Consider the following 27,725-nt stretch of genomic DNA (forward strand, 5'->3'; position numbering starts at 1 on the left):
CTATTTTGTGGCCATTTTCAGCTCCATCATAAAATGAGTACAGTATAGGACCTAATAAAGACATGAAAAATGTATTTGAACCGCATTACGCTCGCATCCAAGACTTAATGCATAAGGCAAATGGCAGCACGCCATGTGAATCAGCCAATTGTTACAAAGTGCGTTTTGTAATGAAGCCACTGCCACAAGCTCTTCCTTTCCTCGAGCTAGCAGTGATCTCACTAATTCCTGGTTAGTCACATCTCTGTGACCTTTGCCATAACACGAATAGATGGAGACTGCCATGGGAATTTCTAAGTAAAGATAACAATAAAAAAGGGAGTCCCCCATGTAGGATCTGACACACACTGCCAGAAATTAGGTGCAAAGATCTACATGGAGTTCACGCTAAACTCCAAACCAAACAAGCTACCATACAACTATAGCACACTTAAAAAAAATCAAGATGTACACTTTGTAAATCTATATATTCTTTGCTTAATCCATTTAAATAATTTACATTTAGGGGAAATGTATGAATAGCTCACTGTCTCTCTGAATATAAGACACACATTGCTAAAAAAGGGGCATCCAGAAGCAGTGCTCCACATTGAAGAAAAACAGACATGCAGAACAGGTGATAGGCAAAACAATTACAGCAAAATAAAATAAAATCGAGCATATGATGATCATGATCAGCAATGCACAATGGCATGGAGCCATAATGATGCCACACGTTATTTATTTATAAAGCACTTTAAAAACAACATCAAGGCTGACCAAAGGGCACTACAATAAATCCCAACATATCAGACACACAATAACCAAAGGGTTATTAAAGAAACACTAACACATAAGAGCTGAAGAAATTCATAATAAAAAAGTACACAGATAGTCAACATCTCACACTGGGTCAAAGGCCAGAGAATAAAAGTGTGTTTTTAAATAAGATTTAAAGACAGCAAGTGAAGGAGCCTGCCTAACATGCAATGGCAAATCATTCCAGAGTTTTGGAGCTGCGACTGAAAAAGCCTGATCACCTTGCAGTTGGCATCAAATCTTAGGAACAAGTAAACGCGTCTGGTCAGCTGACCTGAGAGAGCAAGACGGTACATAAGGGGGCAGCAGTTCTGACAGATAAAATGGGGCAAAACCATTAAAGAATTTAAAAACAAATACAAGAATCTTAAAATGGATTGGAAAACAAACTGGAAGCCAGCGAAGGGAACCCAAAATTGGGGTAACGTGCTCATGCTTGCTTGTGCCAGTTAAAAATCGAGCTGCGGCACATGTCACATTTAACTAGGCGCACACTACGGCTCGCATCCCAGTGTATTCCCTACATGCTCTGTCATAGACAGGGCAGGGTGTCGACAACACTTAACACATTTCTATGAAATAGCGAGATTCAGGTGACGGGATCAACTTCATCTGCTGTGAAAAGTCAGAGATGGTGCCACACACTGGCAGAGGTTCATTTTTCCTCATGAATGTTGTCTATATCCCATTATTATCCATGTTTTTGTCACTCATCTAGGAAGATTCTGGTGACAAAAGAAATATGTCGCTGAAGCTGTGTGTCATATGACCACAAACAGTGTCACACACGTGCACATGGGAGGCAGCTAAAGGGCATCAGTGACGGCAGTTCTGAGGCATGCTGGGAGCTGGCAGAGTGCACTGACTCTTTTTCTCTCTTTCCTGTAGACCATTCCCGGGAAATTCCATCTGGCTCTTTTGACGTCATTTCCGGGACCGAGCCAATGGAAGGAGATCTTACCGGCTCCGGCCCCTGTGATGTCACATCCGGGCTCGAACCAATGGCTAAAGATCATGAGCCTGATCCTTATGACCTCACTTCCTATTTTTTCCTATTTATTTTTTCTCCAGCCGTCTGAAGTTTTTTTGTTTTTTCTGTCCCCCCTGGCCATTGAACCTTACTCTTATTCGATGTTAATTAATGTTGATTTATTTTGTTTTATAATTGTGTCTTTCATTTTTCTATTCTTTAATATGTAAAGAATTTTGAGTTACTGTTTGTATGAAAATGTGCCATAGAAATAAATGTTGTTGTTGTTGTTGTTCCTGTCTTCCCCTTTAAAAGCCTGTCCCTTTTCCTTAAATCCTCAGTCTTGTTTTGGACTCATTTGTATGCACATGAGTGCTGTTTATTTTGATAAAAAATGACTTTGCAGGCAGGATACCAGAATATACGGGTGGCTGCCCCAAACCTTCCTCAGAGTATGTCTCATTATTGTGACAACTGGCATAGCTATAGACACATTATGGTTGAGGCCATGCAGAGATTGTCACAAAATGGTGTTGACCGTACAAGATGCAAAGCACAAAATACAAATAACTACACAAAATAAATAAGAAAAAATGGAAATGGGACACCCAAACCTAAATGTGTCGTTGTGGCTTCCAGACACTAAACATTCCAGCAAAATTTAAAACAAAGGTTTTTGACTTCTATCTAGTTAATGTAGTTTGGCTGACTAAGAGTGCTTGTGTGTGTGTGTGTGTGTATAAGTGTGCACTGCGATGGACCAGCAGCTTCTCCTGGGTTGGTTCCCACCTTGTGCCTAATTCTGTCAACATAAGTAGGGGCACCCGATGACGCCGAAATGGACAAGCAGTTTAGAAAATGTCATCATTGCCCATTCACTTCAATAAACATGGATAAAAAGTGATTTAACATTTTCCAAATGGTGACATGGTTCAAGGCGGTAAGATGCACAGAAAGAAAAAAACTTGCTTATTTCTTCATGTGCCAAATGTACCGATCATCCTTTATTCTGGGTAAGAATTTTAAAATGAGCTATAAATAATTTTTACCATCAAAAGCAAATGATAATGACATTGGCACAATGTGTTGTGATGGACGGCCGGCAGCTTATCCTGGCTGACACATCTAGGTCGCTAGATGGAGTCCTCCCTGCAGCATAGAGGTGCCCCGGATTCTCGCAGGGCATCATGGGAGACAGAGTTTGTATTCACAACCCTGCTGGGGACCATGGTTGCCACTGTGTGATGCTGCAGGGAGACATTGGGATTTGTATTTTCCCTATAGCCCGGAAGTACTCCCAAATCACAGGGACGGAAGAACAGAAGTACTTCCGAGCTGAAGAAAAATAAGAGTCTTCATCTGACCCGGAAGTGCTATGGAATCACATGGACGGAAGGAGAGAAGCACTTCTGGCTCAAGGACTTTTTAAAGGACTATGCGAAACCGAGCAAGCTGAGCCGGAGTTGGGAGGTAGAGTGACGGAGCTGCTGGGAGGAGAGGAGGAATATTATTCTTGTGTTATTGTATTTGATCATTGATTTATTGTTTATGGTGGTGTTAGTGGTGTCTACTGTGGCACAATATCAAAAAGAAGAAATTAAAATATTTCTAAGTGCTTTTACTTGGTGTCTTAGACATTTGTCTGCGGGGCTTGAGGAGCGTCAGCGCCCTCTAGTGTCACAGTGTACGTAAACTGTTTTGAGGGATAAGTTATGTTTCCACAGTCGTATCATTATAAACAAAATTCATTCTTGTGTGTCGTTCTGTCAAACTAGAATTATATTTTCCATAACCCCAAATTCTGTATGAAAGACATTCATGCATTAAATGGCTTTACAATCGCTGTGGTGGCTGCTGTAGAAGAAAGTGCAGGTCTACTAGGGGAGCTTTACTTCATCTAACTACAGTTTGTAAAAGATTACATTTGTAGAAACACAGTTTGTCTCAGGAGCCCTTTTTCACTTCCCTGCTCTCCAAAAACAGAACTAAATTCTGTATCCTGAGGCAACAGGCAACATAAAGTCATGATTCAGCATGAACAAACAGAGAATGACTTTGAAGGTAGAAGACAACACATACGTTTTGGGTTACTGCTGCATTCTGCCTAATACGGTATTACGTCTGAGAAAACACAAGGGGAATGAAAGAAGAAGAAAAAAAGTAGATGGTGAATGAATAGGTAGCCTAGTCTATGATGCAAATAGTTTTTATTGTTTTCATTAATAATAAAAGAATGACAAATGTTACATTTGTAGAGAATGCCACTAAAGATTATTACTGACCATTTCACAGGCTGTGCTGAAAACGGTCTCAACACACTAGTTCTGTGCACTTTAACATGTCCATGAAAATGGACCTCAGCTTGTCTGTTGTGACAATCACCATAGCAGCTTATGAAGACTTTGTTCCATACAATCCACAATGTCAGCAACAGCTGTCCTGTCTCCCTTCCTGTTTACCCTCTACTCAAAAGACTTCCAGCACAATACCAGCGCTTGCCATCTACAGAAATATTCAGATGACTTGTCCATCATAAGCAGCATTAATAATGGAGGTAGGTGAGAGCACAGGAAAGTCGTGGAGGACTTTGTCTTGTGGTGCAGGGACAACAACTTGCAAGTCAACATCAGCAAGACAAAAGAACTGGCAGTGGACTTTAGGCATGCTGAGGAGTCACTGAGACCCATCACCGTCTGGGGCACAACAAGGGAGTTTGGCAGAGCTATAAGTACCTAGGCGTCCAAATAAACAACAAACTGGACTGGTCTGACAACACAGTGATGCTGTGCAAGAAGGGCCAGAGCAGACTGGACTCACTGAGGAGGAGACTCCAATCTTTTGACGTGTGCAGCAAGCTGCTGGAAATGTTTTACCAGACTATAGTGGCCAGTGTGGTGTTCTGCACGGCAGTCTCCTGGGGAAGCAACCTGAGCACAAAAGAAGCACAACAGCTGAACAAACCTATCAAGAAAGCCTGTGCCATGACAGGGTGAACTGTGGACACAATGGCAGCTGTTGCGAAAAAGAGAATGATGGCAAAGTTGGGTGCCATCATGAAAAATCCCCCATCTACTTCGGTAGGCACTCTCTTGGAGCACTTTAAGCCACAGGCTCATTCTACCACGGTATGATAAGAAGCACCTCTGGAGGTCTTTTCTGCTCACTGCTATCAGGCAACACAATGCTTCCACCCAATGTACTCATTAAGTTTATTTATTGATTGATTGGTGGTATTATCAGTCCTGCAAGTCTTCTTGCTTTTTTATGTTTCTGCTGTTGTATGCATTTGAATTTCTTCATGGGATTTTTAATGTTTACCTAATCTAATCTAATATCTGGAGTATATTCAGAAGGGTGTCTTGGTTTTGTTACTTTACTTGTAGACCCAGTAGTATGCCACTTTTTGACTAACTGCTGAATTGTGTATTTTGCAGGAACAATCGCAATGGCACATTGTTCTAAGAATCACCCATAGACCAATTTGAAGAAGTCTCTACAAATATCGTCGTCCCTATCTGGAAAGGGAAGGGTGATCGCCTGGATTGCAGCAACTACGGGGGATAACAATGCTCTCGGTGCCGGGTAAGGTCCTTGCTAGGGTCGTCCTCAAAAGGATCCGTGATCACTCGCTCACCTACCAGCGACCGGAACGGTCTGGTTTTACGCCTAAGACGTCTACCATCGACCACATCCTGGCACTGAGGGTTCTCATAGAGCGCAAACGTGAATATTGGCCGAGTTTCTTTGCAGCCCTTGATGATTTTCGCAAAGCGTTTGACTCAGTTGATCGAGGTGCCCTGTGGGACATCCTGTGGGTTTGCGGGATCCCCTTGAGGTTGCTGGCATATACACTGGGACTGTGAGTGCTGTGCAGAGTGGAGGCAGGACCTCTGCGTTTTTCCCAGTTGATTCTGGGGTTCGTCAGTGGTGTGTTCTGCTCCTACTCTGTTCAATGCTTGTATGGACTGCATGATGGGCAAGGTCGTGGGGTCCAGCGGCTGTGGGGCATCTGTTGGTGAATAAAGATTCATGGATCTTGACTTTGCTGATGATGCTGTAATCTTCACGGAGTCAATGGAGGCTCTGATCTGGACGCTTGAGAGACTGAGTGAGGAGTCTGAGTGTCTGGGCTTGCGAGTGTCCTAATAAAAACCAACATCCAGGCCTTTAATGACCTCTTGGGCACCGCCATCAGCAGTATGTCTGTTTGCAGAGAGAGAGGTGACCCTGCTGAGAGGTTTGCTTACCTTGACAGTGACATTCATGTTTCTGGTGGCTCTTCCTGTGAAGTCAGTAGACATATTGGGAGAGCATGGGGGGTCATGAGGTCGCTGGAAAGGGGTGTGTGGCGCTCCCGATATCTATGCAAAAGGACGAAGGTCCAAGTCTTTAGAGTCCTGGTGCTTCCTGTCTTGCTATATGATTGTGAGACACGGACGCTATCCAGTGACCTGAGACGAAGATTGCACTCCTTTGGTACTGTGTCTCTCTGGAAAATCCTTGGGTACCATTTGGTTTGACTTCGTGTCGAATGAGCAGTTGCTCATGGACTCCCGAATGAGACACATTACCTGCATTGTGAGGGAGCGTCAGTTACAGCACTACGAGCGTTTCCCCGAGGGTGATCCGGCTCATAAGATCCTCATTGTTGGGGACCCAAGTGTCTGGACAAGGCCAAGGGGTCGCCCATGCAACACCTGGCTGTGGCAGATGGAGGGTCATTTCCGGAGGGTGGGACTGGACCACGTGTCTGCATGGGGGGCTGCCAACCAGGATCCCGAGTTGTTTCGCCGTGTAGTGGGTGCAGCAACGCATTGTACCAGTGCATGCTCCCCAACTTGACTTGACTTGTACAAATATACGGCCCCACATCTGAAAGAGCATTCTAAAGAATACTGCATGTCTTCTCTCCAGCAAGTGGACAGGTAATAGAACTGACAGAACAAAACAAAACTCTACCAGTAGATTAGCTGCTGTTGATAAAAAATAAGATGGGCTCCTTAAGCGCAGGAATATTTTTTTACTTGCTAAATTAAACACCTGCTCCACTGGAACACATGAAATATAAAGAACTTCCTCTATTTGCATCAATAGCATTCATAAGTCTTTTCCAGGTTTTCTCAATATTTATTAGCATTATCTTTGTTTTTCCAATATATATTCACAACATATCTTGTTGTATGGTGAAAACCAGGCTTTGTGAAAGAAATTTAACTGCTTCTGTCACATATTTCTGGTTGCATTTCATTTTGCTTCCAAGCATTACTCCTGTTAGAGACTGGGAGTAAATTATAAAATATGTTTCATTATAATTTTATTGTTGTGTTCTTATTGTGCCTTATGAATGCTCTAAAATCACCTCAGGCTTTTTTGACCAATGCCCCTTGATCACTGGCACAAGAAAATCCCGACATCAATCTCGTCTTGTTGTCTACTTAAGATAAATGTTGAAAGTTTTGGGCTTTCTCCAATTTTTGTCCCTCTAGACCCCTCATTTTTAGGCAATTTTTTTACCATATTATATGCAGGAAATTACACCCTCACGGAAAAGAGTAAACCGATAGGTGTTTTCAGTAAAAAAATGATCAGGAGGACCTGAAGTTGTGAACACCACATCAAACAACACCCTGGAGGTCACTCCCTAATGGTAGACGAGGGGTCAAAGTTACTCTTTTTCACATGACTTTGACAAAATCGGGATCAGTAATAAAGGGATGTAGGAGTATCGTTGATTTTGAGGTTGCTCCTAACAAATATGATAATATTTTTGATATTTGTTTCGTTACTCCAAAAAGGTTAAAAATCACAAGTTTCAAGGATAAGCATGGGAGGTTTTGTTTTAGACTATTCCATGGTCAGTGATTTCGACTATGATGTTATTTTTGATTTTAGATCCATCGCTACAGATCCATCACCATCACATTGTGAAAAATAATACATTTTATACTATATATTACTATATTTACTATACTATACTATACTATACTATATTTACGATTATATTTGAGAATACTTGCGCTCCGGACATTTAAATCAAAGCACACATTTTAATATTTCAAATAGTTTTTCTAGTTTATTACAGTGGGATGCAAAAGTTTGGGCAACCTTGTTAATAGTCATTATTTTCCTGTATAAATCGTTGGTTGTTACGATAAAAAATGTCAGTCAAATATATCATATAGGAGACACACACAGTGATATTTGAGAAGTGAAATGAAGTTTATTGGATTTACAGAAAGTGTGCAATAATTGTTCAAACAAAATCAGGCAGGTGCATAAATTTGGGCACCACAAAAAAGAAATGAAATCAATATTTAGTAGATCCGCCTTTTGCAGAAATTATAGCCTCTAAACACTTCCTGTAGGTTCCAATGAGAGTTTGGATTGTGGTTGAAGGTATTTTGGACCATTCCTCTTTACAAAACATCTCTAGTTCATTCAGGTTTGATGGCTTCCTAGCATGGACAGCTCTTTTTAACTCACACCACAGATTTTCAATTCTATTCAGGTCTGGGGACTGAGATGGCCATTCCAGAACGTTGTACTTGTTCCTCTGCATGACTGCCTTAGTGGATTTTGAGCAGTGTTTCGGTCGTTGTCTTGTTGAAAGATCCAGCCCGGCGCAGCTTCAGCTTTGTCACTGATTCCTGGACATTGGTCTCCAGAATCTGCTGATACTGAGTGGAATCCATGCGTCCCTCAACTTTGACAAGATTCCCAGTCCCTGCACTGGCCACACAGCCCCACAGCATGATGGAACCACCACCATATTTTACTGTAGGTAGCAGGTGTTTTTCTTGGAATGCTGTGTTCTTTTTCCTCCATGCATAACGCCCTTGTTATGCCCAAATAACTCAATTTTAGTTTCATCAGTCCACAGCACCTTATTCCAAAATGAAGCTGGCTTGTCCAAATGTGCTTGAGCAGACCTCAAGCGGCTCTGTTTGTGCTTCCTCTGCATCACTCTCGCATACAGCATCTCCTTGTGTGAAGTGCTCCGAATGGTTGAACGATGCACAGTGACTCCATCTGCTTCAAGATGATGTTGTAGGTCTTTGGTGCTGGTCTGTGGGTTGACTCTGACTGTTCTCACCATTCGCCGCTTCTGTCTATCCGAAATCTTTCTTGGTCTGCCACTTCAAGCCTTAACTTGAACTGAGCCGGTGGTCTTCCATTTCCTCAATATGTTCCTAACTGTGGAAACAGACAGCTTCAATCTCTAGGACAGCTTTCTGTATCCTTCCCCTAAACCATGATGGTGAACAATCTTTGTCTTCAGGTCATTTGAGAGTTGTTTTGTGACCCCCATGTTGCTACTCTTCAGAGAAAATTAAAGGAGGAGGGAAACTTACAATTGACCCCCTTAAATACTCTCATTTCTCATTATAGGATTCACCTGTGTATGTAGGTCAGGGGTCACTGAGCTTACCAAGCCAATTTGAGTTCCAATAATTAGTTCTAAAAGTTTGGGAATCAATAAAATGACAACGGTGCCCAAATTTATGCACCTGCCTGATTTTGTTTGAACAATTATTGCACACTTTCTGTAAATCCAATAAACTTCATTTCACTTCTCAAATATCACTGTGTGTGTCTCCTATATGATAGATTTAACTGACATTTTTTATTGTAACAACCAACGATTTATACAGGAAAATAATGACTATTAACAAGGTTGCCCAAACGTTTGCATCCCACTGTATGTACCTCTAACTCTTGAAGTAAATCATTACATTTCTTATCAACACCCAGAATTAGGGAGGCTTATGCTAATGCAGAATGGTTTCAATTTCTTCCATTGTTTAGCCCTGCCAGTACTGTTTGAGCCATTGACATTAGTCTAGTGCATTATAGTCAATGGAAGTCTGTTACGTTTATAATAATTATTGTGCTCCACATGCCCTATGAAGGGCTTTTATTAATCATCTTAAACTGACTCTACATTGCCCTTAACCCAAAACTGGAGAAAGTAGGCTCAATAAGGTGGATGGATACAAAAAGAAAGAATTCAATAATTTATCGGGGATTATTGGCAATCAGGGTTCAGTAGATTGTTTTGCTAGCATTAAAGTCTATGTGATTTCTTGCAACGTCTAGGAATTTTGAAAAATGTCGATGACAAAACTGAAAACACAGTAAAACTTTGAAAAAGGTTAACTTCCAAAAGTAAAAATTGTGACAAAACACTTAATAGCACTTTTGGACAAATGATAGCAAAATTTGACAATGAGAGCCCATTGGCAACTAGGGCTTTTCTTTGGAGTTAAAAGGGAATTAAAGAAAATAGACGGGTTTTCAAAATAAAAGTTTATTTTGAACAATAATACAGTAATCCCTCGCTATATCGCGCTTTGACTTTCGCGGTTTCGCTCTATCGCGGATTTTATATGAAAGCATAACTAAATATATAACGCTGATTTTTCGCTGCTTCGGGTTCTGGACAATGTGTCTTTTACTTCCTGTACATGCTTCCTCAGTTGGTTTGCTCAGTTGATTTCATACAAGGGACGCTATTGGCGGATGACTGAGAAGCTAACCAATCAGAGCACGCAGTTAAGTTCTCCTGACTGAGAAGCTAACCAATCAGAGCACGCAGTTAAGTTCCTGCTTGCTGAATGCAGTGTTAACCAGGAAGTCTCGTCTCGCTCATTCAGCATCAACGTGTTTCGCTGTGTAAAGAGTTGTGCTCTTTTGTGTTTATCTTTGTGCATAGTCAAGCCCTTCATTATGTCTCCAAAACGATCTGCTACTGCTTCAGGGGCCGTGTCGAAGCGCAAACGGAGGATGTTAACGATTGCTGAAAAGGTAAACGTTTTGGATTTGTTGAAGGCTACAATTCTTTTTATTTAAAAAGTAGGAAAGGAATATAAGATCTACGGCCGCAGTGTCCTTTTAACCAGGGTGCAAAACAAGTTGTAAGTGGATGTAATAAGGCAGTAGTCCGGATGGAATCTGCTTTAGGGATTTGGATTGAAGACTGCCAGGAGAAGAACAATGGCAGTTGTACACAATCGCCTGAAGTGGCTCCTTTAAGGGCTGTAACGCTCTCCTTTGTTGTGCAGTAAAACTAAACTCATCGTTATCGGACAAGTCATCGTGTCATTTTTGGTGAGTAACCATAATTAATTTTCTACTTACAGTACTTAGTACATGTACGTACGTTTAGTGTCACTGTACACACACATTTACTGTATACTATTTTTGTTGCATTGTATGTATTTATTGCTGGTGGCATGTCTATCGTAATGGCTGTAACGTGATATCGGAGACACTCAATATCTTTAAAATAATATTTAGGTTTTACTGTATATAAACAGTGTGTTTATATACATAATTTCAAAGAATCTTACCTAATATCTAAGAGAATACAAAGGGATTATGCTGTATAACTCTGCGGGGAATATTTATAAACAGTGTGGGAGAGTTTATAAGGGCTTAAAATATATAAAAATAACCATACAAATATATGGTTTCTACTTAGCGGATTTTCACCTATCTCGGGGGGGTCTGGAACGCAACCCCCGCGATCGAGGAGGGATTACTGTAGTTGTGGTATGAATAGTCATCCTGCTTCTAGATAAGATAATGACAGATATTTTATGCACGTGTGTAATCTGTGAAATGAAGCTGCCAAATATCTAAGTTTAAAAGCCTCTTTCACACACTCCCTGTAACTTCATAGCATTACCTGCGTACTACAAAGATGCCTCATATAAATATTGGTTACTTTCATTATCATTACTTCATAACAGGATGTTTTATTTCTACATTTCCGGCAGTTCTTCAAAGTTAAGTCACATGGGGATGATATCGATGGACTTAGTCACTGCATCACAGACTATATTAAACTTCTGTGTCGACATTATTGTACCCACGATAAAAGTGTGCTGCTTTCCAAACAACAAGCTGGGGATTACTAAGGAGCTAAAAAGTCTTCTGAATGAGAAAACGAGAGCATTTAAATCTGGTGACAACTTGCTTTTTCCATTTGTAATGCTGAAAAGTTTTAATCCAGAATAAGACTACAACTCCATGAATTTGAAGAGGTGCCTGCCGTTTCTGGAATGGGACCCACACAGGGTGTTTTCCACAGCAGCCTTGGGGACAGACTGAATAGGTGACAGAAGATACCACCAAGTTGGTCAGCACTGGCCTTAAGAACTGGAGGACTGGCTCCATCTTGTTTTGCAGCATTTCCTGGAGTCTCCTTACTTGGTCATCAGTAATAGGGAACTCATACTGATGGTAAAGGTCGTTCTCATCACTGGCCAATCTGCTTGAAGTGGTAGGAGTTTCTGATATAGTAAGAATGGTGTGGTAGGACTGGAAGAAGGTGGTGATGGAAGGAGGGAAAATCTGTTAAAGTACTTGTTTGAGGCATTCACATTTTCCACATTCCCTTCTGGCACCTGAGCCCTGGATTGGTTGTCCAGTAATTATCCCCAATCCATTTCGAACATCTCTTATGTTATTCTGAGTGAGTTTGTTTTCTTTTGTACCTCTGGAAGCTTCCTTTCCATCACTCAGCTTTTTCTTCAGCACTCACTGGGTGCCTGCCCTTCAAAGCCTCTTTGTCACCAGTCATGAATGTTCTCTTCTTCTCATTCAGAAGAGTTTTTGGTAGTAGGGATGATATATTTGACTGGTTGTTGGAAGAAGATAGCAGTGGGAGGGGAAATCTATTAAACAAAATTGATTTAGGGTGTTTGCCTTATCCATATCTCCTTCAAGCATCTGAGCCCCAGGTATACTTCAGCCCCAATAACACTTATATGAATCTGATAATGGATGAAGGTGTCATCAGAAAGTGTTAAAAACAGACAACATATACTGAACAACTAACTACTACTCATCATATTCAAAGAGCTGTAGTCTAATTCTGGATTAAAAGTTTTAAGCATTACAAATGGAAAAAGCAAACTGGCATGGACTCCATGCATTGCAAGATTCACAGGGAGAGTGAAAACAGTGCAGAAGATAGCATAGGATTTTTGACAGCAGAATAGGTGAAATTCTTATTTCTCCTTTACAATAATCCCCTACAAAATGGATGCCTTTATTAACACAGAACAAAATGTACTCCTCCCCTCCGTCTTCTGACCTGTTTTATAATTAAGATGTTTCAAACATATTGGACTCTTCAAGTACAACATATACATAAGATGACACTCTCTTTCTGTGGCAGTAAAACGATCAAATAACGTAATGAAACTCACTTAAATAATTAAGAGCAAACTTTTGAAATTAATAATAATAAGCCCTAAATTTTTGCCTGAATATTCAATCATGGATTTGCAAATGCACGAAGCTCAGTTAGCCTGCAGAGAGAAAGGTCATGTTTTGAAAAACTGCAAATTGAAAATAACTGATCTTTGGCCCTCATTATTAGAAATACATGGCATCATAAGCCACGGAGAAGAGCCGGATGAACCGGTGGGACTTTTACTGTGATACAGTGCTCTGCAGATTATTCTCCTGCTTCACTGAACTCAACGAGGCATGACAAGGCCATCTCCAGCTTCAAGTAAAATCAGGAGGATCACAGACTGAAAATGCCTCTTTATTTCTACCGAAAATGCTCTCTTTCTGCACCAGTCATAAAAGGATACAGTACATGTATGAATATGATATTGGTAGGCATTTTGGAGCTTTACAGTTTTACAGTATATTACCTATTTGAACTGTGACATTACTAAATATTTAATTAAGTACGGCTAATGATGGAGATAAAAATAGAAATGGTTAAAACATATTATAGGCAAATGAAATAAAATGCCAGCACACACCAGCATATTGGGCATATGCGGCACACTTGGGGGTATTCAGAAATGCATTGTGGTTCACCAAATTAGCTTCCAGATGTGGCTTTTTCTTCATCTTCTCCTCCTCTACATAATGATGGATAAGCATTGAAGGATAAAGTTATTATGTATGCAATACCAATGACAATCTTAATGTGTCTGACCCTCACCATCGCTCCAGAAATAATTGAAATTTCCTCCAGGTCATGCCGCTGCTCTTGACATGGCCCGCTGCTGTCATTAGCAGCGAGTGCACATGCAGCCTTTTAGACATACAGTGTTTCAGCATCTGTATAAATTGCATCTTTGAGCGGATTTGACTATTTATGCAGAATGAAAAGTATTCCCACCTCTTTGCCTAGCTCCTCTCTAATGACTTGCTCTATCTCCTGGAGACTGCTCTGCGGTGCCCTGCTGTGCAGGACTTTCAAGGTACTGGTGTATTCCTCAGGAAGCAGATAATCGAGCGCGCCCAGGTGCTGCCCCACCTTAATGAACGTCCCCCTGTTGGCACAGCACAGATCCCTGAGGCGTTCTGCGGAACGCAAATGAACCTGTGCAAGAAAAGAAAAGAATCGGTGTTATTTCTCTGCGAGGAAGGAGTAGATTTATTTTATCATCATTTGTAACAGAATGATAATGGGAAAATACTACCCCTAGAATACAGAAAGGAAAAAGAAAAAAAAGAAAGAAAGTCTCTGTGGCAGTGGCCTTTAAGACAGGCTATCAAGCAGAATGTCATTTTATACATGGCCGGTTTCCATTGCCTCGCTGCTCAGCAGCCACTGAAGTCGATCATTTCCATTTTATGCAGTCCCAGAGCTTTGCTTTTCAGCACCAGCACAGAAATTGAACAGAATACATTTCTCTGACAAATAAATAAATATTGCTAATATGCAGCAGTTATCACGCTAAACTGCATTTTCCACATAATTACCTACTTAAATTGGTTACATGAAAAACGTGCAATAACGCATTGAAAGAAAAGAAGTCTTGGGAAGGCACTGCACACATGCCGCAGTGCAGTTATGCTTGTGTGTCCTGATCTACATGGCCGGCCGTCCATCCATTTTCTGAACCCGCTTTATGCAGAGGCAGCACGGTGGCTCATTGGTGAGCACTGCCACCACACACGCCTATTGCAGACTTGGTCACTATCTCTCCATATCTAGATAGATAAATACTTTATTAATCCCAAGGGGAAATTCCCATACTCCAGCAGCAGCAAACTGATAAAAAACAATATTAAATTAAAGAGTGATAAAAATGCAGGTATAATAGACAATAACTTTCTATAATGTTAACGTTTACCCCCCCGGGTGGAATTGAAGAGTCGCATAGTGTGGGGTCTCCTCAGTCTGTCAGTGGAGCAGGACGGTGACAGCAGTCTGTCGCTGAAGCTGCTCCTCTGTCTGGAGATGATCCTGTTCAGTGGATGCAGTGGATTCTCCATGATTGACAGGAGTCTGCTCAGCGCCCGTCGCTCTGCCACAGATATCAAACTGTCCAGCTCCGTGTCTACAATAGAGCCTGCCTTCCTCACCAGTTTGTGCAGCCATGAGGTGTCCCTCTTCTTTATGCTGCCTCCCCAGCACACCACCGCGTAGAAGAGGGTGCTCGGCACAACCGTCTGATAGAACATCTGCAGCATCTTATTGCAGATGTTGAAGGACGCCAGCATTCTAAGAAGTATAGTCGGTTCTGTTCTCTCTTGCACAGAGCATCAATATTGGCAGTCCAGTCCAGTATATCATCCAGCTGCACTCCCAGGTATTTATAGGTCTGCACCCTCTGCATAGTCACCTCTGATGATCACGGGGTCCATGAGGGGCCTGGGCCTCCTAAAATCCACCACCAGCTCCTTGGTTTTGCTGGTGTTCAGGTGTAGGTGGTTTGAGTCTCACCATTTAACAAGTCCCTGATTAGGTTCCTATACTCCTCCTCCTGCCCACTCCTGATGCAGCCCACAATAGCAGTGTCATCAGAGAACTTTTGCATGTGGCAGGACTCTGAGTTGTATTGGAAGTCCGATGTATGTTGGCTGAACAGGACTGGAGAAAGTCCAGTCCGCTGCGGTGCTCCTGTGCTGCTGGCCACAATGTCAGACCTGCAGTTCCTGAGACGCACATACTGAGGTCTGTCTGTAAGATAGCCCACGATCCATGCCACCAGGTATAAATCTACTCCCATCTCTGTCAGCTTGTCCCTAAGGAGCAGAGGTTGGATGGTGTTGAAGGTGCTAGAGAAGTCCAGAAACATAATTCTTATAGCACCACTGCCTCTGTCCAAGTGGTAGAGGGATCGGTGTAGCATAGAGATGATGGCATCCTCGGCTCCCACCTTCTCCTGGTATGCGAACTGCAGAGGGTCGAGGGCGTGGCAGATCTGTGGCCTCAGGTGGTGAAGCAGCAGCCGCTCCATGGTCTTCATCACATGTGACGTCAGAGCGACAGGCTGGAAGTCATTCAGCTCACTAGGACATGATACCTTTGGGACTGGGGTGATACAAGAAGTTTTCCAAAGCCTCAGGACTCTCCCCTGTTCCAGGCTCATGTTGAAGATGCTCTGTAGTGGACTCCCCAGTTCCAACGCAGAGGCCTTCAGCAGTCGTGGCGATACTCCATCTGGACCCGCTGCTTTGCTGGCACGAAGTCTCCTCAGCTATCTGCTTACCTGGGCTGTTGTAATTGTGAGTGAGGATGTCTCACCTATGCTGGTATCAGCAGAAGGATGGGTGGAGGGTACAGTAGTCCGAGGTAAGAGTGGGTTAGGGTGGTCAAACCTGTTAAAGAAGTTGTTCATCTGGTTTGCTCTCTCCACATCTCTCTTGATGGTGGCGCCCCGCTTCTAGCTGCAGCCAGTGATGATCTTCATTCCATCCCACACTTCCTTAATGCTTCAAGTCTGTGTGTGCTTTCCTCCTGATACTCTATGGTGGGTGCCTTGTGCATGCTAAAGGTGCCCATGTTAGGTTAACTAGCTACTCTAAATTGCCAATCCAATGGACTTGAAAAAGGCTGTTCATTTATGATCACGACAAAGCCTGAGCCGGGAGAATAGGAGGAAATGACACCTGTGCACAGAGACTCATGGCTGTTATGACTGCCGCAGGCACGTCTACTAAATACTGAGTACTGTACTTATGGGAATAATTATTTTGTGCTTTATATTTGTAATTAATTTAGACAGGAATCTTTTTTCACTTTGACATTAAAGAGTTTTTTTTCAGGTGATAAGTGTCAAAAAAGTAAAATCCACTGTGATTCATTGTTGTGTAACAAGAAAATGTGAAAACCTCCATGTGGGTGAATGCTTTTCATAGGCACTGTAAGTAGCATGGCCAGCGGTGAAATAGTGGCTTGTCCAAACTTTTGAACAGAGCTAATTTAAGCAACAAAGACTAGAAGATGAAGTGCCTTTAAGGTCAAAGCTAATATCAAAGCTAATGACTGGTGCTAGAAGATCTTAAAAATGAGTATAAATATTAAAACAAAAAGCAAAAGCAGAGGCCCAACTAATAACTACATTCCTTTTCCATTCTGGGTCCAGGTTGCAGGGGCAGCAGTATGAGCCCAAACATCCCTTCTTCCTTCCACCTCCTTCAACTCCTCCTGAGGGATACCAAGGTGTTCCCAGGCCAGCTGAGTCAGATTATCTCTCCACTGTGTCCTGAGTCTGCCCTGATGGACATGTCCAAAAAACACCTCCCCAGGGAGACAAACAGAAGGCGTCCTCATCAGAATGCCGGACCGCCTCAACTGGTTCCTTTTGATGTGAAGGAGAAGAGCCTGGACTTTGAGCTCCACCTGAATGTCTGCACTTCTCACCCAATGCAGATATTCTGAGCCCAGATGTCCTATAAAGGAAACTCAATTCTGCTGCTTTTTTTTTGTCACTACCCAAAGCTGTCAGAAGACACAGAAGGCAGAATCAGTGTTAACCACATAATCTTTATAGCAGGGATGGAGAGTGCTACTGAACTCACCTGGGGGGATATAGTCGAGCAATAAAACACTTCGAGGACTATCTAAATCCCACTGAGACGCATTCCATTGAGGAAGCAGAGCCAGGGGACTCTGAAGAGGACGCATCCATTAATGGAGTTCATGTTACTGCGCTAGTTAAAGAACTCCTCGGTAGCAAGGCTCTGGAGGTGGATGATATTGTCCCTGAGTTCTGGAATGTTCTAGACTCCCTTTCACTAACGAAAATAGTGACAGCCTGTGATGATGCGGGTTCGACTCCATGCTCCCAGCCACTGTTTGGGAGCCCTTCAACCCAACACCGTCGGTAATGTCACCGATGAGCTAGACAGCGGAGGCAATAACAATTGAGCTAGGGGATGGTTCAAAAAGGGCAAAAGTGCAACAAAAACAGTGTTCAAATAAAGTGCAGTGATTCAAAGTTCCATAAATAAATAATCCATTAGAAACACATGGAGGAAAAAACAATCCTTTAAAATCAATGGGGTTCAAATGACGCTGGAAGCAGTCTTCTAAAAACCAATGACAAGCCTGGTGCTGTTCTATGCTAGCGTCTCACCTGCTTCTCCCGACTAGGCTTTGCAGCAGGCGAGACGCTCTCTGCAGCTGCCCTTTTCCATATCACATCCACACGTGGCTGGAGACCACCCGATCCCTGGCTTCGGTCTGGCACTCATCCCAGTCCCGAGATTTGGTTCACATCCAACGGCCAGGACGCTCACGTTGGGTAATCCACCACCAAGCCCCCCGACTCCCGCTGCCTTTCCGGCCTTCCGCGGCCAGTCGCCTTTCCCTGGTCACTCCCGCTACCTGATCGCTCAGCAACTTCAACACCTGGGTGTTGGCCTAACATCCAGGCTTCCTCGCAGCTGCCCACGAGCGCTCGTTTGCTCGCTCACCCACACACTCTTTTGCGCCGACTTGCTCCCTCGCTCCCTGTAACCTCCGTCCTCTCTTTTCCTTTCTCTCCTCCCAACTGACTTGCGCTTCTTTTTATATTGCAAGGGGCCATAGCAGCTGCAGCACATTAGCCACAGGAACAATCACGGATGTGGGCAGTTCCTCACCTGTGCACTAGGTGAGAAACGCCCACAAAGAAGATCGCCCTGTGGCTTGCTATGGCCACCACGCCCACTCACTAAGCCGCCGCGAGTGCGGTGATTATTTATTTAAAAACAAAACGGCCTTTGCTGAGCGAGCTGTGGACCCATAACACCACACAGCCTCTTTGGAAGTATTTTTTAATGCAAAAGTTCGGTTGTAGGTTGCTAGACGCTGCCAGCTTAAACAGATTATGGCCGATGCAATGCTGCTTTGATCAAGTTGTTGGCAATGAACATCATTGCTAAAAATGGTACACCACAATATTGCTGGGCCCATGAATATGAACAATAATCAAAATGGTACTGTGAATAACAATACAAATTATAAACAATAAAAAACAATGATTTTAAGAAGCATATAACCATCAAGAACTAGGCAGGGTTTCTCAACACTAGGAAAGTCCCCAGTCCTCACATCTCTGAAATAAGTGGGATCAGCAATGGATCAATGATTACTTTATCTTCTTCATCATCTGTGAAAAAACAATATTGAATACATAGAACAAACTATATCAAATTTAATTCAATTCTGATTAATTTTACTATACCTTACAACAATACACTGATAAGCATTTGCTGTTAGTCCGTCTGCTGTTGAAACATGCAGCAATAATACAATACAGCAGATGGACCAAATAGATGTTAGTGGAAGCAAAGTTATCTTTACAGTAAACTGATTTAGTAGGAATTATATTCATGGTTATGGGATGCCCAACTATATTCAGCCTTTCCATGACAGGGTTCTGGTGAAAGTACTCCCAGCTAACACTTTCACGATTGCTCGTTGTTGGGCTGGTGGGAACTCATCTCTCAGCCTAACCTTGGAGATCTGTGAGGAAATTGAAATATCCAGTTAAAACCCAATGAGAGAAAGATGTGTAGAAGCCACACTGATGTTAGGGAGCAGTGTCATCCACAACAGCACTGTTCTCCCTTAAGCATTGTTGCACAAGAGCATCTAGACAGCTCTGCCATGGTAAGGTGGTGCCAGGGTGAAACTGATTGCTGACCACCTCTTTTCTCTATCATGTAGAACAGAAGACAAGTCCCTCGATGGGCGGTGAGGCTTCTTCCAGTATCACAACAGAGGCTCTTCCATCACAGGATCTGTTTAAAGAGTGAAGGTGCCAGAAGCCAGTGCCCATTTGGGGCATGCTTCCTTAGTGTATGGAACCCCATAATGGAGAAGCTTATTTCCAGACAGAAAGCATACAGGATGAGAGATATCTATCTTATCTTTTTTCATTTTGTTTTGTGGAGGATGGCCGGTCGTTTATCCCGGCCAATACCCCCAAGCCGCCAGGTGGAGTACTCCTTGAAGCATGGAGGTCCCCAGAAGACCAGCAGGGCATCATGGACAATGGAGTTTTTATGCACTGCCCTGCTGGATGCCATGGGGGCCACAAGAGGGAGCTGCAGGGAGGACCGAAGATTTCTTCGTGCCCTATGACCCGGAAGTTCGTCATAGGAAGAGCGACGGGCGTCCGGGTTGAAGAAAAGAACTTGTACCTGACCCGGAAGTGATTGAGAATCACATGGACTGGAGATTGAGAACACTTCCGGGTCAGGGAATATAAAAGGACTCTGGGAGCTCCCAGACGACGAGCTGAGCTGGGTGGAAGGGTGGCTACGTGTCTGGGAGCTGGAGGATTGTTTATTGTAGTATTGTGAGTGATTTATATGAGTATAGTGGTGGAGAGTGTGCTTTGTGCACTGTGGCATAAAAATAAAGTCAACTTGAGGACTTTTACCTGGTGTCTGGAGTCGTGGACCGGGGTTCAAGGGAGCGAGAGCGCCCCCTATCTACCACAGTTTCATTACTTTGATAAAACGGGGTGCCCGACTGGTCCCCAGCCCTTTATCTGTTTCTGTTCCCACTTATTAACAGAATTACAGCATGAACACGTCAAAAAAAATTTTTTTGACCTATAACAAGATAATAAAATTCAAGATTATCACAGACAGACGCAGACTTTGCCATTTGTATCCCTGCTAGTCTTACAGTATGTCAGTCATGACAACTTCACATGATATTCAATTCAGGGAAGAGGCCAATGCATGATTTGCAGCACAGCATATAACGGAATAAGAAATGTGCTTTAGAAAATGTTGTAGGCTTACAAAACATAATTGTTATTGACTTTGGCATTATTATTTCATTTAATGCTTGCCTCCATGTGGGTATACATCTGTGTATATATCGGTATGCAGATAACAAATAAGCCTTCCTTGTGCTCAGAGCAGCCATTTATTTATTTCATAATAGCATCAATAACCTCCACAGCGGGCATTACCAGTTCTATAATTGACCCAACACCACGGTCAATTATCTTGCTGGTGACGCCTGCTGAGTTGGATTCTAAAGCTTTATTGCAAGTAGAGAAATCACATACAAAAATTAAGACATAAGTATTAAATAAGTAAATGAATAAATAAGCCAGTCTTAAGCAAGTGTAAGCAAGGAATGAAGTGAGGAGAAGGAGAAATGTATGTGAAAAAGGATTCATTTTGTAGATAGCAAGATTGTATTTAATGTATATATACAGTTGCTCCGTGATATCTGGGACAAAGACACATTTTGTCTTGATTTACCCCATGCTCCATAGTTTAAAATGACAAACTGAACAATTTAAATGTGAAAAAACTGCACAATTGCAGACTTTAATTTAAGGGTATTTGCATACACTTTGGTCACACCATTTATTAAGGACAGCCCCCCCATTTCTGGGTACAATAATGTTTGGGACAATTGGCATCACAGGCGATTGTGATTACTCAGGTATGTTTCATTGCTTCATAAAATATTTTGGCTTGCTTCTACCCTTTAGAGTCTGTAGTTGTCATTGTTCAACATGAGGACAAGAGCTGTGCCAATGAAAGTCAAAGAAGTCATTGTGTGGCTGAAAAACAAGAAAAAATCCCACCGGAGACATCAGTAAAACCTTAAGATTGCCTAAATCAACTGCCTGAATTATCATTAAGAAGAACACAATGGGGAGCTCAGTAATCACAAAGGGACTGGGAGGCCAAGGAGGACCGCCATTGCTGATGACAGAAGAATCCTCACTGTGGTAAAGAAAACGCCTATCTGACAGATCAGAAACAGTCTTCAGGTGGCAGATGTATGTGTGTCAGACGCAACTATGTGCAGAAGACTTCATGAACAGAAATACGGGGGCCATACTGCAAGATGCAAACCAAAAAAACAGGATGGCCAGATTACAGTTTGAGGAAAAAGTACTGAAAAGAGCCTGCAGAATTCTGAAAACAGGTCTTGTGGACAGACAAGACAAAGATGAACCTCCATCAGGTAATGGCAAAAACAAAGTGTGGAGAAGACAAGGAACTGGCCAAGATCCAAAGCATACCACACATCTATTATATATGGTGGTGGGGGTGTTATGGCTTGGGCATGTATGGCTGCCACAGGTCCTGGCACCCTTTTGACGACGCTTACTGATGCTGGAACTGCTGATGGCAGTGGCACAATGAATTCTGATGTGTATAGGAACATCTTATCTGCCCAAGTTTCCGTCAATGCGTCCACTCATTGGACAGCGCTTCAGCCTACAACAAAATAATGAACCAAACACACTGCTGAGGCAACACAAGAGTTTGTTAAAGCTAAAAAATGGAAAATTCTTGAACGACCAAGCCAGTCACCCAATTTAAATCCAATTGAGCAGGCCTTCCATATGGTGATGAGAAAACTTAAGGGGATACGCCCCTGAAACAAGCAGGAACTGAAGATGGCTGCATTAAAGGCTTAGCAGATCATCACCAGAGAAGATCCTGTAGATAGATAGATAGATAGATAGATAGATAGATAGATAGATAGATAGATAGATAGATAGATAGATAGATAGATAGATAGAATTAGGTCCATAAATATTTGGACAGAGACAACTTTTTTCTCATTTTGGTTCTGTACATCACCACAATGAATTTTAAATGAAACAACTCAGATGCAGTTGAAGTGCAGACTTTCAGCTTTAATTCAGTGAGTTGAACAAAAAGATTGTATAAAAATGTGAGGCAACTAAAGTATTTTTTGAACACAATCCCTTCATTTCAGGGGCTCAAAAGTAATTGGACAATTGACTCAAAGGCTATTTCATGGGCAGGTGTGTTCAAGTCCGTCGTTATGTCTTATCAATTAAGCAGATAAAAGGCCTGGAGTTGATTTGAGGTGTGGTGCTTGCATGTAGAAGATTTTGCTGTGAACAGACAACATGCGGTCAAAGGAGCTCTCCATGCAGGTGACAGAAGCCATCCTTAAGCTGCGAAAACAGAAAAAACCCATCCGAGAAATTGCTACAATATTACGAGTGGCAAAATCTACAGTTTGGTACATCCTGAGAAAGAAAGCAAGCACTGGTGAACTCAGCAACGCAAAAAGACCTGGACGTCCACGGAAGACAACAGTGGTGGATGATCGCAGAATCATTTCCATGGTGAAGAGAAACCCCTTCACAACAGCCAACCAAGTGAACAACACTCTCCAGGGCTTGGTCGGCATATCGATATCCAAGTCTACCATAAAGAGAAGACTGCATGAAAGTAAATACAGAGGGTGCACTGCAAGGTGCAAGCCACTCATAAGCCTCAAGAATAGAAAGGCTAGATTGGACTTTGCTAAAGAACATCTAAAAAGCCAGCACAGTTCTGGAAAAACATTCTTTGGACAGATGAAACCAAGATCAACCTCTACCAGAATGATGGCAAGAAAAAAGTATGGAGAAGGCGTGGAACAGCTCATTATCCAAAGCATAGCACATCATCTGTAAAACACGGTGGAGTCGGGCAGTGTGATGGCTTGGGCGTGCATGGCTGCCAGTGGCACTGGGACACTAGTGTTTATTGATGATGTGACACAGGACAGAAGCAGCTGAATGAATTCTGAGGTGTTCAGAGACATACTGTCTGCTCAAATCCAGCTAAATGACGTCAAATTGATTGGGCGGTGGGTGTTTCATGATACAGATGGACAATGACCCAAAACATACAGCCAAAGCAACCCAGGAGTTTATTAAAGCAAAGAAGTGGAAAATTCTTGAATGGCCAAGTCAGTCACCTGATCTTAACCCAACTGAGCAGGCATTTCACTTGTTGAAGACTAAACTTCAGACAGAAAGGCCCACAAACAAACAGCAACTGAAAGTAAAGCTGCTGCAGTAAAGGCCTGGCAGAGCATTAAAAAGGAGGAAACCCAGCATCTGGTGATGTCCATGAGTTCAAGACTTCAGGCTGGCATTGCCAGCAAAGGGTTTTCAACCAAGTATTAGAAATGAACATTTTATTTCCAGTTATTTAATTTGTCCAATTACTTTTGAGCCCCTGAAATGAAGGGATTGTGATAAAAATGCTTTAGTTGCCTCACATTTTTATGTAATCGTTTTGTTCAACTCACTGAATTAAAGGTGAAAGTCTGCACTTCAACTGCATCTGAGTTGTTTCATTTAAAATTCAGTGTGGTGATGTACAGAATCAAAATGAGAAAAAAGTTGTCTCTGTCCAAATATTTCTGGACCTAACTGTATATACCATTGTCCATGAGTAAAACATTCCTGCATTAGATCAGTTCCTGTCTATTTCTGCTTTTCCAACTGATTTGGCTTTGTTGATGGTCATTGCGAAACACAGTTTTCAGGAGCGTATATTCTTTTGTATTGAAATGGGTAATCAGAGGGAATCGTGTGAAATTTGAGTATATATTATCATCATTATTAGATGTTTACGATTTGGATTTGTTTAAGCTTTTCATTCTAATACAGTATTCATATTTGTGTTGTTCATCAGTTATATTTGATCCCCTGTTAAAGTCAGCAGATGTGAATGTATATGTAAAGCAGTGCTTGAAGTGGGTATACTGTACATACAGTAAGTGCTAGTGCCCAGTGTGCTACAGTGATGTCATAACGTGAACAGTGGGTGTGCAGAGCAGTAGTTTCAAGCGTCACAACACAATTTCTGTGGCTTCTTCATCAGAAATTCAACTGGTCCAGGACGTTTCTAACTTAGATTTTGTAGCACCGCAGTCATAGAGCAAGAATGAGGTTCTCCTTAATGTTACAAGTCTCTGTCCAAATATTTATGGACCTAACTGTAGATAGATAGATAGATAGATAGATAGATAGATAGATAGATAGATAGATAGATAAATGTGAAAGGCACTATATGATAGATAGATAGATAGATAGATAGATAGATAGATAGATAGATAGATAGATAGATAGATAGATAGATAGATAGATAGATAGGAGGAACACTTCTTTGCTCCGAGATTCGATGTTTAAAATGAAATCCTATTATATCCTTTTACGTGACCAATCATCATTAACACTAATTCTTACATACATAGAGAATGTTTAATTTTTACGACTCAGTGATGATATTAAACAGAGATTGTCAGAAAAGCCCAAACATTTCTAGAACATTTTCTAAAAACTAGGAGTTTCTATTCAGCCCAACTGACTTGGTAGTTCAATAAAGCAGTAGGGTTGATCCATTTGCAGAGTTGCAGTTATCCAGTCTTTATCCCAACAGTAAAGGTCGGACCACAGGAGCTAATTTTGGACGGAGAGCCCATCAACAGAGTTGGGCTGGAAAAAACAAAGTTTTCGATGTGATCATCTTAATGGACACCCTGTCAAGGCAGCAGACCTGTCTGTACTGCAAGTGTATGCTTCTCTGTAAATTACACAATGTAAAAGATTTCAGAAAAATATTGACTGTGAATGGTGCATTATAAAATCAAGTGTTATTTTTTGTGGTCGGCTGGACATGGGTGGCTGAATCTGAAGATTAGGCCAGGAATTCTCCATGTAGATGAGCTGCTCTTCTCTAATTTATGTCAAAGACTTTTGTAAAACACTGCCTGTAAGATTTATTTTTATGTATTTCAAGGCACTCATGTTATGTAGGCTGCATTTTTTTACAAGGTATAATAGGGCATGAATACGATGACAGTACGGATGACTGTTTTGGACTCTACTTTGATTTCCATCTTCTAAGTGGAGTTTTCTAGCCGTTATTGTGTGTATTCTCCAGAGACAATGGCACCCTACAAATATCCAATCACATAGTATTAGATTGACCAATCAATCTGAATTGTACCAATGGATTTCCTGTTATGGACTAGCACCCTCTGCTGCTGGGATAGGCTCCAAATCACAGCCATTCTGCATTAGAAAAGAGTAACCTGAAAATGGACAACTACAGGAAACCATTACTGAAGCCTTTCATTAATCTATACTAATATTTCTTAGGAGGGAACCTATGCGCTTTATGAGTCACCACCACAAAGTATTCATTACATCAAAATATTGCCATTACAAAGCAAAGTGACACTTAGGATACATTCACTCTATTATGTTTTCATTTAATCCACTGTGGCAACCCTTAACGGGAGCAGCCGAAAGAAGAAGAAGAAGTCCATGATAGCTTTTTCACGTTGTTATTGGTAGTACCGAAACCTTTGAGACAGAATTGTCTTCTACACTAGACATTCATTTGTAGCTTGAGTTTACACATAAAGAACAGAATACTTTTTTTTTGCTTGGACTGATGATGAGATGGTATTATTATTATTGAGAGTAACACACAAGTATAAGGCAAAAAAAGCAGCTGAGAAGATGTAAATGTTTCCAAATGGATCCAATTATAGAAGGGTCACGTTTTAAGCATGAACCAATCAGAGTGCGATTAGAGTTTGTGTTTTCAAACCTTTTTGTTTTCACCCATCTACACAGCAAAACTGAACAGGCATTTTCATAAATATGCAGCTGTGGAGAGCGTTTCTCATAGTCTCCGTTTTTGGGGGTTAAAAACACCTGGGTCATGTGGTTGAAAGGTGAAAAGGGAGCCTAAGGTCTGCATTTTGAAATGAAAATATAGCAGTATGAATGTAGCCTTAAGCCATTTATGCTAGGAGGTGGCAGTAGATTTGTTTGTTCTCCACTTCCATTTCCAATATCCATGAAAAAGAAAGCATTAGGTACAGTATAAGGCATGAAGTGGGTGGCAACAAGATAAAAGTGAACGAGGAGGTCTGATAGTTAACGGCACGAGGGTATACCATCCACTACATATGACAGCAAGACCCCAGTTGTGTTTAAGTTTATAAATGTATGGTGTCATAAAGTGAAAAAACACACCATACACCTTAGTTTTGTGCTCTTCCTGAGGTCACAAGGGAAACTACTGCATATGAGAAGGTGCATAAAATGAAAAATCACATTAACTTAACATACTGACAAAATATTTAGACAGTAATTTTAAAAATACATTTATCTATTGTAAGAAGTTGCCACAAAAAGTATGGAATGGTACATGACAGGGAAAGACTTTCATAAAATGGTCCATTGTTGACTGGAGAGGCACATGGGGCATTAAATCATGTTCACATAAATTGACACAGAGTTAAGAGAAAGGCCATAAAGCCTATCAATATCCCAGTTTGATAGATGAAAGCAAAGTGCTTCCATCTGGGAGAAGTGAAATCCTGGTGTTTGTTGCCAAGAAGACAAAGCTTGGGACTCATCAAGGATGCCAAGATGTTGATTTGTAAGTTAGGCTGAGAGGACATAATAGCTCGCACCAGTAAAGGGAGCACTGCCAATTTGGTTCCAACACGTTCAAGGAGTGTTTCTTAGTCAAGTTCTAGATCTGGGGTGCCCTGGTGGGAGTGTTTGAGGGGGTATGTTTAAGGTGGAGAAGTGAGAAGTCAACCTAACTGATAGCCAAGGAAACAACCTGTGTTGGACAAAGCCAAGGACAATCCCGATTTCTGTTGCTTTTTTTGCCTTTTATTAGACACTCTGTGCTTCCCAATAATCTGTTATATCTGTTGTAGTCAATAAAACTATGACTTCTTATGCAATTTTTTAAATCTTTTATCGTGATTTCGGTGACATCACACCCGGTAAAACTACACTTTGGGTTGCACTGAGAATTTATTGTCATATGCACAGTAAACAGTCAGTCACAATGAACAAAGAAAATTGCACTCTCTGCCATCAATATACGCAATTTAAACACAAGCCGATAAGATTAATGTGCTAACAGTCAC

The 27,725-nt window shown here is 41.8% G+C and overlaps 1 protein-coding gene across 2 annotated transcripts in view; it reads right to left on the reverse strand.

Moving 5' to 3' along the window:
* adck1 (aarF domain containing kinase 1) overlaps positions 1-27,725 on the reverse strand; it is a 900,828-nt gene that overhangs the window by 610,179 nt on the left and 262,924 nt on the right. For both annotated transcript variants that reach the window (XM_039741371.1, XM_039741370.1), the window contains one exon: positions 13,920-14,123. In XM_039741371.1, coding sequence (XP_039597305.1) covers positions 13,920-14,123 — 204 coding nt within the window. The remainder of the gene's footprint in view (positions 1-13,919; positions 14,124-27,725) is intronic.

This window comes from Polypterus senegalus, chromosome 18 (genome assembly GCF_016835505.1).
Source record: "Polypterus senegalus isolate Bchr_013 chromosome 18, ASM1683550v1, whole genome shotgun sequence".
Taxonomy (NCBI): Eukaryota; Metazoa; Chordata; class Cladistia; order Polypteriformes; family Polypteridae; genus Polypterus; species Polypterus senegalus.